Genomic DNA, 18,763 nt, shown 5'->3' with positions numbered 1-18,763 from the left:
ACATTCCAGGAAAATGGTGTGTATGAGTAGCAAGGTGGCTTGGCCTGTGGGTTCCAGTTTGCCACTTGACTTTCTTCAGCCCCTTGTTTCTCAACTCCCAGGAGTTTCCCAACCTCTCCAACAACTGTCTGAGTTCTTTGTTTCCCTGGGTTGACATGAATTCTTCCACTGATATTTTTTCCCCTTGTTTTAGAAAAACAGAAGAAGACATACTTCTTCTCCTCCTCCTTCTCCTTCCCCCTCCTCTTTGTCTTCCTCCTATTCCTCCTCTTCCTCTTCTACCTCCTCCTACTACTCCTTCTTCTTTTTTGAGATAAGGCTTTTTTTGTATAGTCCTGGCTGCCCTGGAACTCACTCTGTTGACCAGGCTGGCCTTAAATTTACAGAGACCCACCTGCCTCTGCCTCCCAAGTGTGTACCACTCGGTTATAACATGCATTTTATATATATATATTGCATTTTTTGAAGCATAATTTTTTCAAACTTTCCAATAACTTCTGGAAATAACATAAATCAGAGACTGTCATTAACCTCAATAGTTAACTAAATACCCCATAAGTAGGACATAGCATAACTCATTCAATCATTTCCCAGATTCTTTGGAGGGGCATTCCCTCTGTGGCCAGTTTTCTGACTCCTCCCACCACCAAAAACAAAAAGAAAAAAAAAGAAAAAAAACAATCTCCCATAAACTTCTTTTAAAAAATACTTGAATATTGCTGTCCTTTTATTTCTCTGGGACAGCTTCCCAGGAATGGGATTAGCATGTCAAAGGGGACGGTCAGTTTCAGTTTAATAGGATTTGCCAGATTACTTTCCCCAGTGACCCCGGAGTATATGAGAATGTCCTTTTCTCCACATTTCTGAGAGCAATTGACACCATTTCCCTTTCCTGATAACAGTGATACCTTGTTGCATCCTTCCTTTGCTGTCTGTTCAATTTATCTTCCTTTGTGTGTGTGTGTGTGTGTGTGTGTGTGTGTGTGTGTGTGTGATGGGGTGTCAGATCCCCATCCAGGAGCTGGAGTTAAGTGGTTGTAAGGTGACCCACATGGGTGCTAGGAACCAAACCTAGGTCCTCTTAACCCCTGAGGCATCTCTCCAGCCCCTTGTTTGTGTTTTTCTGAGTACTGTTATAGAATTTGAGTTTCTTTTCCTAAGTCTGTTAGCCGGTTGGATTTGTTCTTCTGTAAACAGCCCATTTGGCTTGATCAGGTCAATCTGTAAAAGCTCTTTAAATAGCATGTATTTGGCTCTCGGCTTCCATCTGAGGGGTGACAGCAAGGGCTGCCAAGGGTCACATCTTGATTCTGTCCCGCCTGCCCATGTGACCTCAGCAACTTATTTAATCTTGTCATGCCTCAGTTTCTTCATCTGTGGATTAGCCACTGCCACCGTGATCCCTACTTAGAGTAAACAGACGGTTGCCTGGAACACAGTAACAATCAGCAGATGTTGGCAGCTGCTATTTATATTGCAAATATTTTTTCAGCCCCGCCATTTGAATTGGCTTTATTTATGGTGTCCTTTGTCACACAAAACAGTTGAATGTTTATGCAGTCAAAAATCCATTTTCTCTCTCATAGCCTCCGAGTTCCCAGGCTTAAGTAAGCTCTCCCCCATGCCTTTCATGACAAATCTCCCTCTCGGAAAATCAGAAGTATATGATTATTCCCTACACTGCCTGCCGTGCACCATTCTCTGACCTCCTTGGTTTGTTTCCTGTAAGTCCATAGTTTCTAGTATGTTCACGGCGGTTCTGTGGCCTTTCCATACCAAGTGAGTCTCCAGTTCCCTTTGGACATCGTTATGATTTGAATCTGAATTGTCCCCCACAGGTTCGTTTTGAACATTTCATCCCCAGCCGGTGGAATTATTTAAGAGGAGCCAGGAGACCATAACTTGTGGGAGCAGACCTTTGATGGTTACTCTTGGCCTCTGGCTCTGCGATGCTGCTGGTTCACCATGGTGTAAACAGCTTCCATCACACAACCCCGATGCTGCTGGTTCACCATGGTGTAAACAGCTTCCATCACACAACCCCGCTGCCACGAACGGAGCTGCGCAACTTGACACACTGAAACCCTAAACCCCAAATCAATCTGCCCTTCCTCAATTTGTGCGCCAGCTCCCTTTCTGCTTGGTTACTGTGATAAGACACCAGGACCAAAAGCAACTTAAAGAAGGATGGGTTCATGGTGGGGTGGGGTAAGGGGGCGGGTTAGAAACCATCGTGGCGGACAAGGCATGGCAACCCGAAGGGAAGGCATTCCGAGGATGCCATCTCACAGGGCACGGTTGCTTCCATTGAACAAGAAGCTCCTGCAAGCTGTTCGCTGTCCTCCATGCATACAGTGGCACTCAGAAGCTGAGGCTGGGAGATGGTGCCGAAGGACAGCCTGAGTTACAAAGAAGAAGGAGACAGCTCCTTCCACCCATCACCCAGGATGGTCAAAGGCCATCAGAAGCCCCATCAGGAACCAGTGACAGAGTCGAATGTGCATTTCATGTGGTGTCTCTTGCTTTCTCCTTCACCCCAATAAAATGAGAACTTCTCAGTACTTTCTCTTCTCCCTTTATCTTCTCTCTTTTCGCTCACATTCCTTCATGGGCTGTGAGAGACATTCATTTCTCACCCTACTCCCTGGGGCTTGCCTGAGAGAATGGCGTTTTGCACGGTTTCCCTGACAGAAGGATTTGAAATTCTCTTTTGCAAGCGTCTGATATAAACCTGCTTAGATTTTTTTTTTCTCTCAAGATGGGGTTTCTCTGTGTAACTCTGGCTGATCTGCAATTCCCATTGTAGACTAGGCTTGATTCAAACTCATAGAGATCCACCTGTCTCTGCCTCCCAAATGCTGGGGCTAAAGGTGTGCGTCATCAACGCCTGGCCCTGTTTAGATTTAAAATGTTGGGAACACGCGTGTTGGAAACACTGTTTCTCTCCCTCACTTGCATATTTGTCTCGGTTTACTTCCTGTTGTATCCCAGACTGGCTGGGATCACAGGTACCTGACTCCACCACACCCAGCCCTCTTGGGTTTTCTTTTTAGGTTCAGGGCGGTTGGTAAATCTTTTCTTCAGTACTTTCATCAAATGGTGCCCTTGGGGATACAGCCAAATTCTTGGCTACCCCTTTCTGGTTTCCTCTTGATTCTTTAGATGATAAGGATGTTTAAGCTACACAGAGGATGCTTGGTTGCAGAGTGAGTGCGTTTTGCCTCCCAATTTTTTTCCGTAATTGTTCTTTCTTTTTAAAAAAGCAAAACCAAAACCAAAAAGCATTTCTTTTGAGACACAATCTCTCTATGTAGCCCTGACTGCCCCGAACTCTCTATGTAGAGAATTCTATCTGCCTCTCCCTCTCCAGTGTTGGGACTAGAGGTATACACTTCCACACTGGCTATTTTGTTTTTTTTTTTTTTTGAGATAGCCCATCATGAGGATGGGCTTGCTATGCTAACTTAAAAAAAAAAAGTCAGGCAGTGGTGGTGGGCACCTTTAATCCCAGCACTTGAGAGGCAGAGGCCAGCCTGGTCTATAGAGTCAGTTTCAGGACAGCTAAAGCTACACAGAGAAACTCTGTCTCAAAACAAACAAAACAAAAAAGAACAAAACAAGCCGGGCAGTGGTGGCGCAGGCCTTTAACCCCAGCACTTGGGAGGCAGAGACAGGTAGATTTCTGAGTTCGAGGCCAGCCTGGTCTACAGAGTGAGTTCCAGGACAGCCAGGGCTACACAGAGAAACCCTGTCTCAACCCCCCACTCCCGCCCAAAAAAAAAAAAAGAACAAAACAATATGAATGAATATTTTGTGCCTGTTTGTCTGTCTGTGTACCACATGCATGCCTGGTGCCCTGGAAGGCCAGAGAGAGTATCAGATCCCCTGGAACTGAAATTACAGATGGTTGTAAGTCAAAATATGGGTACTAGGGATCAAACCAGGATCCTCTGCAAGAGCAGTAAGCACTCTTATCTACTGGGCCATCTTCAGCATCCAGTTTTATTTTATTTAATTTTAGTTTTGAAATCCTGACTGAAATATCAGATCTGCCTGCATCTGCCTCCCAGGTGCTGGGATGAAAGGTGTGTGCCACCAGCACCACCTGGCTATCTTTCTTAAAATTTAATTTAAACAAATATTTGAGTGTGTTTGTATGTGGCAGTCAGATGACAACTCTCTCCTTCCACCATGTGTGTCTGGGGATTCCACACAAGTTGTCAGACTTGGTGGCATGTAATTCTGTCCACTAAGCCATCTTACTGGTTGAGTGGGTTGGGTTTTTTGTTTTAAGTTGCATTTTAATCGACTTTTGTGATTGATTTCCATCATCGAACAAGGAAGATAGGCAGATAGGGGAAGCACTTGAGGTATGTTTGCCTATGAAAAGTCAATGTGTTCCTGATGTAATTCTGCTTTTCCTGATATTGAATTTCTCTGTTGTCCAGCCTAGCCAGGCCTTTTTTTAGAAAATTCTATTCAGACTTATAGCTGATAAATCGGTTTTTAAACAAACACATATGGTGTTCTGTCCTGGATCCACTAGCCAGTCCCCACAGAAGGCTGATAATCAGATTTCATCTCTGTCACCCAGGACTTTTGTACAGAGCAGTCCAGCCCAGGCAATGTCAGTGACAGACATTTATCTCCTTGTAGTTCTGAGTGTGATGGCTTGGATTAGAACTGAATCCCACTGGCTCAAACATTCCCTGCTTGTTCCCCAGCTGGTGACACTAAGTTGGGAAGCTGTGACAGCTTTAGGAGGTAGGCCCCATCTGTCAGAAGTCAGGCAGTCATGTGGGGGAATGCTATGCCTGCCCACTTCCGGTCTGGCTCTCTGCTTCCTGACACCATGATATAAATACCCACCACTGCTACTATAGCCATGTCAGTGAATGGACGTGTTCTGCCACTTTCAAATCAGGAGCCAAGACAGAGCTGTCCTCTCCAAAGTTGTTTCTGTCAATATTGGCTACAGAGACATGAAAGCAAGACAGGGACCAGCATGGTGCCCCACACTTAGAATTCCAGAAAGCATTCTAGAGGCAGAAGCAGGAGCAGAGGCAGGAGGATGGTTGAAAGTTTAACACATCACATCTTGCTGTGTTCTACAGTAAGACTGTAACAGGTAGGTAGGTAGATAGATACATACATACATACATACATACATACATACATACATAGATACATAGATAGATAGCTACATAGATAGGTTAGTTGATGGGTAAATAGGTAGGTAGATAAATACACACACACACACACACACACACACACACACACACACACACACAAATGTAGAAAACAAATTTTTTGATAGAGTCTAACTAGGTAGTCCTGGCCTGGTCTGGAACTTTCTAGACCAGGCTGGCCTTGAACTCACAGAAATTAATGTGATTCTGCCTCCTAGTGCTGCAATTAAAGACATGTGCCACCAGGCCCCGCAACCATTTTTTAGATTTATTTGCTTTATATGTATAAGTGTTTTGGCTACATGTATATATGTGCACCATGTGCATGCCCAGTGCCCGCAGAGATCACAAGAGGCTGACAGATGCCCTAAACCTGGAGTTGTAAGTTGTGAGGCACCATGTGGGTGCTGGAAATCAAGCCGGGATCTTCTAGAAAATCAAGAACAGCTCTACGCCACTGAGCGACTCCACCTCCAGTTTTCTTAAAGGATTTATTTTACTTTTAATAGGGTGTGAGTCTGTGTGTAGATATGGACACATGAGTGCAGATGTTCTTGGAGGCCAGAAGAGGGCTGGAGTGAAGGACACCTTTAATCCCAGCACACTTGGAACCCTGTAGAAGCCATTAGAGGTTGGGTACCACCACATGGGTGCTGGAAACCCAACGCAGGCCCTCTACAAGGGCACTCTGCACTCTGAACCTCTGAGTCATTTCTCGAGACCCGAGGGGGAAACAAACATTTTAAGAAGGGAGAAAGAAAACAAATGCACTAAGAACCTTTCACAAGGAGGAGTGAGGTCATCCAAGAGTCAGCTTTGGAGATGGGAACCAGCCGTTCTAGAACATCCTCTAAGTTCTAGGCACAGTGCCAGGCAGCCTGGAAGGGGCTGAGGCTCTAATGGTTGGGAGTCTGGAAAGTTCTAAAAAATTTCTGGACCCCCTGATGTGAGTCAAGGCTTCCAGCTTGTTTTCCGGGTCATTATCTGTCTACCTCTCATTTCACATGTGCTCAGACCGTGAAGATGCTTGCACTTGCTCTCCTGGTTTATGATTGACCAAGAATGGCTTTGAACAGGTTACTCAGAGCCTCTGTGCCTCCGCCGATTTCTCTATGAAACAGGGAAGAGCATCTTCCCTATGACAGCATCATTATAGGGAGTCATTGGTCTAGGATGAAGTGGAAGGGATTGTGGGAGCTGAGCATGGGATCCACCAGATGTCAGAGAGCAGATCTCGGGTTTGACAGATAACCCTGGATTATCAAACACTGCCAACGCCGACACTGAGTAAGACCCTCTCCTCTCCGATAGAGCCTGTCTTTTGTGTCACTTCATCAAAGCCGTTTTGCCACCAACCAAATGTCACATGTTTTGCAAATGCTGAGAAGAAACCAGCTGCTTTTCAACCTGTCGACGTCAACAGAAGAGTTCAATTTCTCTTCTTTGCTGACTTGTCTTGAGGATGTCAGGTGCTGTTTCCAGTGTAAACTCTCATCCGGGTGTGGTCAGGGCTCTGGGTAAATCAATATTTGTTGAGAGCCTAAAGGGCCTTCTTTTGCCCTCACACGGGACCGTGGGATTGTGGGCCTTAGGTCAGGCCCTGATGATTGCAACGCCCCACGCCCGCCCCTTCCCCCGCCCCCCAGAGACAAAGTGTAGCCAAATGTTACAGTTGGGCTCGAAGAGAATCCAGCACTGGTTATGAAATAGTCCCTTTGGTCATCAAAGACAAAGAAAGGACAGGACTTACAGAACTTCTGTCTGTCTGTCTGTCTGTCTGTCTGTCTGTCTGTCTGTCTTTTGTGTGTATGTGTATGCATGCACATGCGGAAGCCAGAGCTCAAGTTTGGGTGATAACTCCTCAGGAGCCATCCATCCTATTTTAGTGTGTGTGTGGTGTGTGTGTGTGTGTGTGTGTGTGTTAGTCAAGTGAACATGAGTGCCACCGAGTACAGGTACTCAGGTCTTCCAGCTTAGTGACAAGCACCTTTACCTGCTGAGCCATCTTGCCAGTCGGTAACTTTAATGTTTTTCAAATCCTAGTTTTAATGATGGTTCTGAAATGCTTTAACCTTCCTTGTAACCCACCACCCACCCGAGGTAATGGAAAAGAAAGGATATGGGGAAAGTGGACCTGTTTAGAAAGGTTCTTCAGAGCAATTCCCATCAGCGTTGTCTGGAAATCAGTGTTCAGTTCGCAGGTCAGCAGTGGCAGCTCGATCCACTCGCAAACACTTCATAGCTACACCAGCAGTCCAGTTCGGTAGAGTCGGGTTAGCAACCGCAGTGACACTACCAAGCAGAGACAGCCAGGGCTCAGCCTTGGCTTGAGTCAGTAGGAGGGACCAATAGGAAAACCAGAAGTACTCGGCTGTGCCCTTCTCAGAGAAGGAAAGATCAGCAAATACTTGAGACCCCCCAAGCGTTGTACCAGTAAACCAAGCTCTGTCTCCGTCACTCCATGGAGTCCTATTTATACCCTCCAAACATCACGTGTCCTCCACATGCCTTCCTTGCCTCAACATGTTCATCCAATCAGCCCGAGTTCCTGGGAGCATTAAGAAGCCACAGCACACCACCAGAAGTTTTTTGGTCCATTTCTCTCTATGGAGTCCTGACAAATGCAGCTCAACTATGCAATACAAGGCGGACCAACACATGTGGGTCGTTAGCAAAGGATCCTTCATCACATGCTTGCTTTAGCAGAACATCCTCTCTCCTGTGTCTGCTTCAGTTAAACATTCCTTCACGAGTCAGCCTTAGCCATTCACACCTGTGTCCACTTTAACGAAACGTTCCTTCCCGTGTTTGTCCCAGCAAAACGCCATCTGACGGACTTTCCAAAGAGCCCTCAAGTTTCCACTTCAGTCACAGCTCAGCTTGATTTCTGAGACAGGGTCTCTCTCTTGGCGTGGAGCTAGACAAGTAGGCTAATCTAGCTGGCCAGCCTGCCCCATAGGTCTGTCAGTCCTCACCTCCCTAGCACTGTGACTACAAGTGAGTACCACCATGCCCAGCGTTTCAGCTGAGTTCCGGTAACCAAACTCGTGTCCTCATATCTGTGTGGCACACATTTCACCAACTGAGCTGTCTCCTCTCCCTTCTTAGTCCCAATCTTATTAAAGCAAATGTATATCACGACAAAGACCTTCTTCATTCTCCAGGAAGACCTTCTCAAAGCTCTTGACTGAGTGTCTAGAAGGTCACAGGTGAATGGGTTTGGGCTGGCATGATGTAAATTGCTCCCAAAGGTTGGTGAATAGCACGGCTGACACAGCGCAGTTTTTCCAGAGAGTTGAGGTGAGCTTGGCTAGAAACCCAGGCTTACCAGTGAAGCGCAGAGGTCCCTGAATCCTGACCCAAGAAACAATTGGGAGAGAGTGTGCCTTCGTGCACACTAGTTTAAAAACGCCATTTGTGCTGCAATGGAGACCAAGGTGGTCCAGAGACACTTCACTCTTCTGAGAATGCTGGGCTAGTGGGTCAAAGCACAAAGTGTCTGGGGCCCTCTTGTGTTCTATCACCATTTGGCCACTACACTCAGGGGCCACCAGGTCCACCCACTACTGCCACTGCCCCTCTTAGATTATAGGATCTTGCCCAACATGCTTTGCACTAGTGAGCCCTCAGGACCCCAGCTTGGAATACCTGAAGCTGTGATCACCTCTGTTGGCAGGAAGGAGACATCTACCCTACTATCCCTGATGAAAATATAAAAATGAAGACTAAGGATGTACCACAGTGGTAGAGCATTTGCCTCGTACTCCTGAACTGCTAGGATCGATGCCCAGTACCACAATAAATAAATGTGCAAACCAAAAATCGCACATACACTGTGATGGTTTGTATATGCATGGCCCAGGGTGTGGTGATATTTGGAGGTGTGACCTTGTTGGAGTAGGTGTGTCACTTTGGGCGTGGGCTTTAAGACCCTCCTCCTAGTTTACTGGAAGCCAGTCTTCTACTAGCAGCCTCCAGATGAAGATGTAGAACTCTCAGCTCCTTCTGCACCACACCTGCCTGGATGCTGCCATGCTCCCACCTTGATGATAATGGACTGAACCTCTGAACCTGTAAGCCAGCCCCAATTAAATGTTGTCCTTTATAAGACTTGCCTTGGTCATGGTGTCTGTTTGCAGCAGTAAAACCCTAACTAAGTCATACACACACATATACCACTATACACACACACACACACACACACACACACATCTGTGAATGGCCAGTACTAATTCTTTGAATTTTTTAAAATTTATTTATTTTATATACATGTATACACTGTCGCTCTCTTCAGACACACCAGAAAAGGACATCGGATCCCATTGCAAATGGTTGTGAGCCACCATGTGGTTGCTGGGAATTGAACTCAAGACCTGGAAGAGCAGTCAGTGCTCTTAACTGGCGAGCCATCTCTCCAGCGCCGGATTTTTTTTTTTTTAATTTGAATTAACTATCACTGTGTATGATGTGAGATTGTGTGTGTGCATGTGACAGAGCCCTTCGATGCTTAGGGACAAGCTCGGGGAGTCAGGTCTCTCCTTCCTCTGTGTTGAGGAAGTCTTTCTTGTTTCTGGCATGCTTTTTGTAACGGGCTAACTGGCCGGTGAACCTCTCTGCCTTTCGTCTCACTGCTTGAGCTTTGTGATGAATGATGCGCACTGCCACCTCCAGCTCTTTTATGTGGGCTCCAGGGCTTGAACTCTGGTCATCAGACTGGTGCAGCAAGCCCTTTTACGTGTGGAACCATCTCACTGGCCCCCTTCGGGGCATTTTCTAAGCAGTGATTCGGGATCAGTGGTTTGTCCTGTGTGGAAATCTGACTTGTCTGACTTGTACGTAGGCTGAGTCACACTCATGGCTAAGAGTGAGGTGAAGGACTCTGTACTGGCTTGGAATTGCCCAAGTCAAGTTTATATTTCTTTAAATAGGGATTCGCCATGTGACCCTAAATGCACTGTGTAGTCGAGGCAGATCTTGAACTCACGATTCTTCTGTCTGACCTTCTAAGTGCCGGCACTACAGATGTTTTGCTATCACATCTGGCCTGGTTTACTTTTCTTAGTCTTCTCTGACATATCCTTCCTCTCTCTACTTTTAATTTCTTGCGCAAGCTAATCTGAAGTTTCGTGAATTTCCCCGAGAGACCGTGTAAAGAGCTATTTGCTCGACTCAGATAAGAAGATATCTTGGACAGACAACAGAACAATCCTAATTCCGCTTAAGTCAAGCTGAGAGAACCAGTGAGTTTCTTGAGGTTACTCTCAGGAACATGGCTAAATAAAAGGCAGCTTGCCTCACTGGAAAGCCCACCCCAGCATGGCTGACATCTTACACAACTGTGTCTCTGGAGCGCCAAGCACAACTTGAAGGCAGTTCTACTGGAGGGCTTCCCCCCCCCCCACACACACACAGCAAGTATTTGCTGCTTATAAATCCTCAGGGAAAGCTCTCTTGAGTTTGCCATTTTCTTCTGAGTTCCTTGAGCATCCTCCCTCTCAAGGTAATGTTTCCAGAAGAAGGACACGGCTACAACAGCAGGAATATATTGCAGTTCTTTGTAGCAAGGGGACCCTTGCATTAACTCAAAAGAGCAGACACTACTCTATTGCTATAACAAAAAATAAATGCAAGTGAATGTTGAGACCAGGGGTTGATGGAAGGTGCCTTCCCCAGTAGCCTTTCTTTCTTTTTAATACAAAATCTTTCACTGAACCTGTAGCTATCAGTTCTGCTAGGCCAGGTGGCCAATAAACTCCAGTGATTCTCTTTCCCAACCAGGCCCCTCGCTCCCACTTCTTTGCCTTCCCAGCCCTAGGAGTACAGATGTGTGTTGCTGTGTGTTGCTGTGCCTAGCTTTTTGCTTGGTTGTTTGTTTTATTTGGTTTGGTTTTGGGGGGGGGGATCTTTTGTTTTTGTTTAGTTTTGTTCTGTGGCTGAGTCACACTGTGCATACTGTTGGCTGACCTGGAACTCTCTATGTAGACCAGGCTAGCCTCAAACTCCAGAGATCCAGCCTCCCAAGTGCTGAGACGCGTGATTTGCGCCACCACACCTAGTTCTGTGTGGCAGGCGCTTTAGCAACTGAGCCGTTTTCCCAGCCTCGATTTTTGTTTTTGTGTTTGTTTTGAGGCAGGGTCTTCCCGTATTGATCAGATTGGCCCCAAATTCCCAGGCTTAAGCCATCCTCCTCTCTCAACCTCCCAAGTAGACTACAGACCTGTTCTGCAGGGACAGCCTTGTTCCAATGTGAAGACATCTCCAATTTGAAGCAAAAGCAAGGCCAACCGGAGCTGACCCAAATCCCTTGATGTTGGTGAATGGTAAATCTCTGTGACTTTGCCAACACTGCCACACTGTCTGAGGCACCTTGAAGAACTGGTTTCTCAAGTCACTGATTACAGAAGCAAAGTTGGGGGTGTGAGGATGAGGGGTCAGAGGCCCCTGAGCAGCTGACGCTTGTCAACAGTGAATCCCACACAGCACCAGATCACATTCAGGAAGTGTTTTGAATGTTAAACTGAGCCACAGTTGAAGGGCCAAGCTGTGTTGCCCTTAGAATCCTGAATGCTGTCTAGTGTCCCCCACTCTAAGGAAGGTCCCAGAGCGGGGTAGGGGATAGTCTAGTAAGGGAGTCTAGTAGGGGATAATCTGAAAGGGAGGAGAGTTACTGACATCAGGAATGGGCGTGGTCTTGAACCCCTGGATTCTGGTTCTAGACCTAGAGGATGATTTGCCCACATTTGGAAGAGGTTGTTGGGAATAATAAAGAGGAAGTCTCTCTTTACAGAGTTAGGAGTAATTGGAATGTGCAGCCCGTAAAACTGTCATGCTCCTGAAGTAAAGAAACCAGCTGCAAGACAGATGTAGAGGGCATGAAAGAAAATACAGACATATATTATTGTGACACAGGTAACCGGGGCCAGCCAGGTGCCTCAGAGGGTAAAAGCAATTGGCTGGAAGTGGAGCTGAGTTTGATCCCCAGAACTGAGTTAAGATGGAAGGGGAGGGCTGGCCCCACAAAGTTGTCCTCTGACCTCCATATGTAAACACTGGTGTTATACACACCAGTCACAGAACAACAATACATAAAAACTTAAAAATTAGGGGGCTGGAGAGATGGTTCAGCGGTTAAGACCACTGACTGCTCTTCCATAGGTCCTGAGTTCAATTCCCAGCAACCACATGATGGCTCACAACCATCTGTAATGGGATCCATGCTCCCTTCTGGTGTGTGTCTGAAGACAGCTGTAGTGTACTCAGATAAATAAAAATAAAATAAATCTTAAAAAAAAATGTATCTTTGCCGGGTGGTGGTGGCACACGCCTTTAATCCCAGCACTTGGGAGGCAGAGGCAGGCGGATTTCTGAGTTCGAGGCCAGCCTGGTCTACAGAGTGAGTTCCAGGACAGCCAGGGCTATACAGAGAAACCCTGTCTCGAAAAAACAACAAAAAAAAGTATCTTTAAAAAAATAAATAAAAAATAAAACCTTAAAATTAAAAAAAAAACTATTATGACTACCCTTTCCAATATGAGCCTACACATACATGCATTCGCACACTAGGTTCCAGGATACCCACAGTGTCACAATCCAAGGATGCACAAATCCCTTGTATAAATTAAACAATATTTGCATATATGGCCTCAATGAGTGGAGTGCTTGTCTAGAATATAAGAAGCCCTGGTTTTGATCCCTAGTGCCACATAAACCGGGCATGGTAGTACATACATACATGCCTGCAATCTCAGCACGCAGGGAGGGGAGGATTATTTCAACAAGCCAAATAGCAGAAAGATCGCTGTCAATCACAGGGGTTAGAGAGAGATCTGACAGAACTGGTGTTAGGAGTCAAACCCAGCCAACACCTTAATTTTTGGATACCTGTCCTCCAAAAATTATCAAAAAGTTTCTATTCTTTTAAGTCACTCGGTTTGTGATTCCTTGTTAAGGCAGCCCTTAGGAGACTAACTCATACCCAACAAATTCATAGTCACTTCAGGACCTTTGCGCTCACTCCCCTCCCCCACTCCTCCACCCCAGCCTAGAGTTTTTCACAGGCGGCACTGTCTAGTTAATCCTGGCTCAACTCAATGTCACTTCCTCCTGGAGGCCCTCCCAGCTATCCCCACCCTAGTCATCCTCTCTGTTCCCAGAGTCATGCCTGACTGCGTTCACAACACCAATTGCTTTTCATTCATTTCTTTCCTGCCTGCCTCCCTGTCTTGAATTTGAGTTCAGTGTGAAGAAGACCCGTCTATCCGCTGTGCTCTTGGCTGTATTGCCACCACCCAGAACTGTGTCTGGCACACAGTTGCTGTTCAACACACAAAAACCAAACAAATGAATGTAAATTGTTGACTTCAATCGATCAAGGACCAGGAGTTTCACTGCCTGGTTCCCTGTGACTCATCTGAGCTGGGGAAATCCCTGCTCGGCCCCGAGCTTCTGTCTGCTGCCTGCCTTCTGTAAGAAGGCAAACCCTGCTTTTAAATTCCCACTGGTAGGAGCTGAAGGAAATAGAGACAGAAAACTGCAAACACTTGAACAAGAGATGGTCCATCTGGCCCTGGTTTCTTGCCATCCACTGAGGGCTGAGAAATCCTAGTACCTAAATTCTTAATTTGCATCCAGCTCAGGAGGAAAAAAAAAATAAGCCTCATCTTGCCAAAGGATCTAGGAGGGACAGAAACTGGAAATGAAAGTATAACAGAAACTTCTTGTTTCTCAACTGGCAAGACACAACCCGGTACATCTCCTTTCTGGCTCTGAACTGGGAACTGAAACAATTCCATAGGAAGCTTGCCTTCCTTCTCCTAGAGGCAGAACAACAACAACAAAAAAGTCCACTCTGGTCTCATTCTTTTTTTAATATACAACTGTTAATAGCAACACTCACCAAACTGTAAAGGGAAAAGTTCCATTGCTAACTCTTCTGTACAGCCTTTCCAATCGTAACTACCTTGCGTATTCCCCACCGGTGCCCATCTCCTTGGCTGTCTCACGACAGAGCTCTGCACCCTTCTGTATTTTTGCAGTACATCTGATTATCCTGCTAGGATACAGTTCATAACCCAAGTCTTAAGTAAGAAGACCGTTCCTGTGAACCCTAACCCAGACAAATGCCGCAGCAGCCTGTGTCTCCTGTCGAAATTTACTGAAATGGTAGATGTTAAGTACAGAAACTCAAGTAATGAACCCGTCGTTTCCCCCCCCCCAAACCCTTAACCATGGACACAGTTGAATCCCCTTTAATAAGAAAAGCAGACAGGGGACGGTAGTGCTGTTTTCCCCAAAGCCTTTTAACTGCTCAGCTGAAATTGTTACTGATTGAGTCTCTCTAGCACTGTGGGTTCAGACCCTCCTGGGTCTGTCTATCCCCCTCTTACCACCATTGGAGGGAAAACAATCAAATCTTTTGAATCTCCTCCCCTCTTCCATTTCTGCTAAAGTCTGGCTGAAAGGTAAACTGTTCCCACAGAGCACAAGTGACCAACTGGCTTATCAATGGCACCTGGGTAGAGATCCTCTGGCTCTCCTTGTCCCCACTGGGGCCCACGGACAGGCTAGGTAGGGCCCTAGCAGTGAAGACCATCCATGGTTTTGAGCAGAACTGAGGAAGGAAGCTAACAAGCCATAGGTACGGATGGTGTGTCTGGGTGCATCTAGGGCGCAAACTCTGCGGGACTCTGTCTCCTTCAGCCTAGTAAGCTTGGGAGGCTGAGAAGTTTCCACTGTCTGGAAACTTGGCTTTCTGTTCCTCTGAGATTTCGACGGCCACACCTCGCAACCAAACCGCTCACTGCACCACGCTGTTTCTCTAAACCCGATTCTCCGAATCTAGAAGTTCCAAGAAAGCGTAAGCCAAGTCTGAGGATGTTACCCTGTGCAACAGCCAAATTTCCTCTCCAGAGAGCATAGGCCTGAGTGGCAATCTCCCTTCTTGGCATAGTGACTTAACGAGATGTCGAAGTCAGATAAGAGGGCCTGCCTGGCTCATTGGGGTCAGTCATTAGCGCCCCTGGAATACTTCTGATGGTGCTGGGGTCCTCCGTGAGCTCCACGCTAGTGCTTCGGTTATTATCTGGTTCGCCCGATGTTTTCTTTCGAAGGCAGCGGTTGATACAGGTGGAGAAGAAGTTGGGGAAAGATGGGCTGGAGAAATAGTAAACCACTGGGTCCAGCATGCTGTTCATGTAGGTAAAGCTTAGAGTGATGAAGAAAGCCAGGTCCACAGAGGAGTAGATATCACAGCTTCGCACGTTATGTTTGTAGAGGAGCCAGAAGATGCGGATACGCACAGCCACGCTGGGCAGGAAGCAGATGACGAACACAATAGCCACCACCATGATGAAGTTGATGGCCCTCTTGATCTTGACATGTCTGTCCATCTGTCTCTGCCGTAGGCTCCAGATGATCCTGCCTGAGCAGAACAGGATGATGCCCAGGGGCAAGAAGAATTCCAAGAGGAACATTGCGTCGTGCCACCTGAACGTGTAACAGATGCTGAAGCTGCTACACAGATTTGCCTCGCCATTTTTGGTCATCATGTTTGTATAGAGGAGGTGGACCGTCAGGCCGATGGTGATAACCCACAAGAAGCAAGAGATAACGGCCGCTGTCCGGTTGGAGATCTTGTTCAGGAAGTGGTGCGGATGAACCACCCGGAAATACCGGTCCACAGCCACCACCGTGAGGAAGATGATGCTGCCCTGTCGGTTCATGGCCAACATGAAGAGCATCACGCGGCAGGGGATGGATCCAAACCTCCAGTTCCACTTTTGGACATAGTTATCCGTCAGGAACGGCAAGCAGATGATCAGGAGAAAATCAGCCACGGCCAAGTTGAACAAGAAAATCCGGCTGGATTTCCAGGATTTGAGATGGAAACAGAAAATCCACAAGGCAAGGCCATTGCCCAGGAGTCCGAAGACAAACTCCAGCCCCAACACGGGCGGCAAGATCTTGGCAATGTTCTCATCTCGGAACACACAGCAATTCTTGCTGTTTATCACCAGAAAATGGTTCGGCTTGCTCATGAGTGGATCTGGCCAGTCTTCCCCAGAGCGCCTCACCTAGCCAAGGCTTCAAGGTAAGTGTGTGTCTGTGTGGTGAACGTGCGGTTCAGCCCTCAGCTTTATGTCATGTCAGGGTGTTGAAAGAGATGACTGAATGGTTACCAGGAAACTACGAAATCATTTAAAAAAAAAAAAAAGCTAGCAGGCCTCTTATGCAACTTGCTGTTTGCATAAACAAGTAATAAAAAAAAGTCCCCTGGGCAGACGGGAACCCACAAATTTTCTAAATGTAAAGGATAAGTTTAGGCAAGCCAAGTGTCCGTGGTGAATGAGTCAAATGTGAGGGCATTCCTCCTGAAGGCTGCACGCATGCACCCTGGCTAGTTAATTGGCCTCAGAGAATTCATTCACTGCCGTTTGCTTGGCTGACATAATTAATAAATTAACAATGGCAGCAATCATGCACTGTGCTAAATGAACAGCAAGGCTTTCCAGAAGCAATAGAGTTCATGTGAAATTGTACTATGCATTAGTAACGTGTATATAGTTTCCTGTCTGTCTGTCTGTCTGTCTGTCTGTCTGTGTCTCGCCCCCCCTCTTCCTTTTTTAATTTCTATGATTTACTTTTATTTTTACTTATTTGTATACATGCGTGTCTGTGTGACTATGTACACGTAACAGCAGCCCCGGAGACTGTTGGACGCCCTGGAGCTAGAGTTATAGACAGTTGTGGGCCGCTACCCAGTGTGGGAGCAGGGAGTGGAACGCAGGTCCTCTGCAGGAGCAGTGTGTGTTCCTAACCTCCAGCTCAGTTCTCTAGCACTGTGGGTTTTTTTCTTTTCTTTCTTCCTCTTAGACAGAATCTTGCTTCGTCTCCCAAGCTGGCTTCTCCATCTTCCTGCTTCTGCCTCCCGAGTACAATCCCAGGATTTTACAGCGCCTGGGTGTGTGATATTCGTAGAAATAGCTCTGATTTTAAGCCCCGAGAGGGTGTTGAGCTCTGCCTTACAGAAAGACATTTCCTATGAGTACACTGTAGCTGTCTTCAGACACATCAGAAGAGGGCATCCAATCTCATTACGGATGGTTGTGAGCCACCATGTGGTTGCTGGGATTTGAACTCAGGACCTCTGGAAGAGCAGTCAGTGCTCTTAACCACTGAGCCATCTCTCCAGCCCCCTCCTTTTTTTTTTTTTAAGTGTGATTAAGTGTCATCCTACAGAATATCTACCGTTGAGTATTTTGGCATACTCGAGTGAGCACACACACATACACACACACACACACACACACACACACGTATAACGTTTATAAATTTTGTTGTTCTACTTTGAGTCAGAAATTAGAAATTGGAAATTTACCGGATGGTGGTGGTGCATACCTTTAATCCCAGCATTTGGTAGTCGGGAAGCAGCTGGGTCTCTGAATTTGCCTGGTCTACAGATTGAGTTCCAGGACAGCCAGGGCTACACAGAGAAACCCTGTCTCGAAAAACTAAAGAAAAAAGAAAAAAAAAGGAAACATATCCCTTCAGTTGCATACCCAAATTCTCTAATGACATTTGAAAGACCTTTGTAGACTAGACTCAGGGTGACCTAATCTTGGGTCCTATAGGGTCAGGAGACCGTGAGAATGAAGATGACAACTTTGAGACCAGTGATGCCTGCAATTGCAGTTTCCAGTGTGCCAGACTCCGTGTCTTAAAGATTTATTTGTTTGCTGTTTGTTTGTTTCTTGGTTCTTGTGACGGGATTTCTCCTTGTAGCTCTGGCAGTCATGGAGCTCACTGTGTAGACCAGGCTGACCTCGAACTTGAAGACTTGACTGCCTCTGCTTTTCAAGTGCATGGGCTAAAGGTATGTGCGACCCCACCCAGCCGGTTCTTTTTTTTTTTTTTTTTTTTTAATGTGTATGAGAGTTCGCCTGTGCTAGAATGTTTTGTGCACCACATGCTGCGGTATCCAAAGAGGCCAGAAGAGGATGTTAATCCCTGGAAGTAGAGTTACAGGTGGTTGTGAGCCACCATGTGGGTGCTGGGAACAGAACCTGGGTCCTCTGCAAGAGCAGCCAGTGATCTTAATAGCTGAGCCATCCTTCTAACCCTTCACGCTTTCAGTATGTCATCTCAACTTATGATCTGTACTCATGGTTTCAAAAGTCTTGTTGGTTATCATTTCCAAATGAGGCAAATAATGCTCAGAGAGGTTGCTAACATTCCTAAGATAACCCAGCGGAACTTGGGTTGATTCTAACAGACCTCCAGTCCTTTGCCCCTCATCATTGAGGTTTACTGCTCTTTAATTTTTTTTTTATTTACTGGAAAATTTTAATTACATTCCTTTATTTGGGAAGGGAGGGGATAAATGCCACAGCACACGTGTAGAGGTCAGAGACAGCCTAAAATAATTGGTTCTCTGATACCTGAGTTCTGAACTCAGGCTGTCAGGCTTGGCAGCGTGGACCTTTACTCAGTACGCCATCTTGCCAAACAATATTGTATTTCTTTAAAAAGACTTATTTATTTTATATATATGAGTACACTGTTGCTGTCTTCAGATA

General features: G+C 46.3%; 1 protein-coding gene across 1 annotated transcript; it reads right to left on the bottom strand.

Moving 5' to 3' along the window:
• Window positions 1-14,036: 14,036 nt before the first annotated feature.
• On the bottom strand, window positions 14,037-16,261 carry Hcar2 (hydroxycarboxylic acid receptor 2). The gene is given in 2 exon segments (XM_028766166.1): window positions 14,037-15,146; window positions 15,149-16,261. Coding segments are annotated over 2 exon segments (1,158 nt in total). The 5' UTR covers window positions 16,226-16,261; the 3' UTR covers window positions 14,037-15,065.
• Window positions 16,262-18,763: the final 2,502 nt, after the last annotated feature.

This window comes from Grammomys surdaster, unplaced genomic scaffold (genome assembly GCF_004785775.1).
Source record: "Grammomys surdaster isolate TR1022 unplaced genomic scaffold, NIH_TR_1.0 166, whole genome shotgun sequence".
NCBI classification, from domain to species: domain Eukaryota; kingdom Metazoa; phylum Chordata; class Mammalia; order Rodentia; family Muridae; genus Grammomys; species Grammomys surdaster.
The sequence above is the reverse complement of the archived record's forward strand: the minus strand, read 5'-3'. Positions and strand labels throughout refer to the sequence as shown.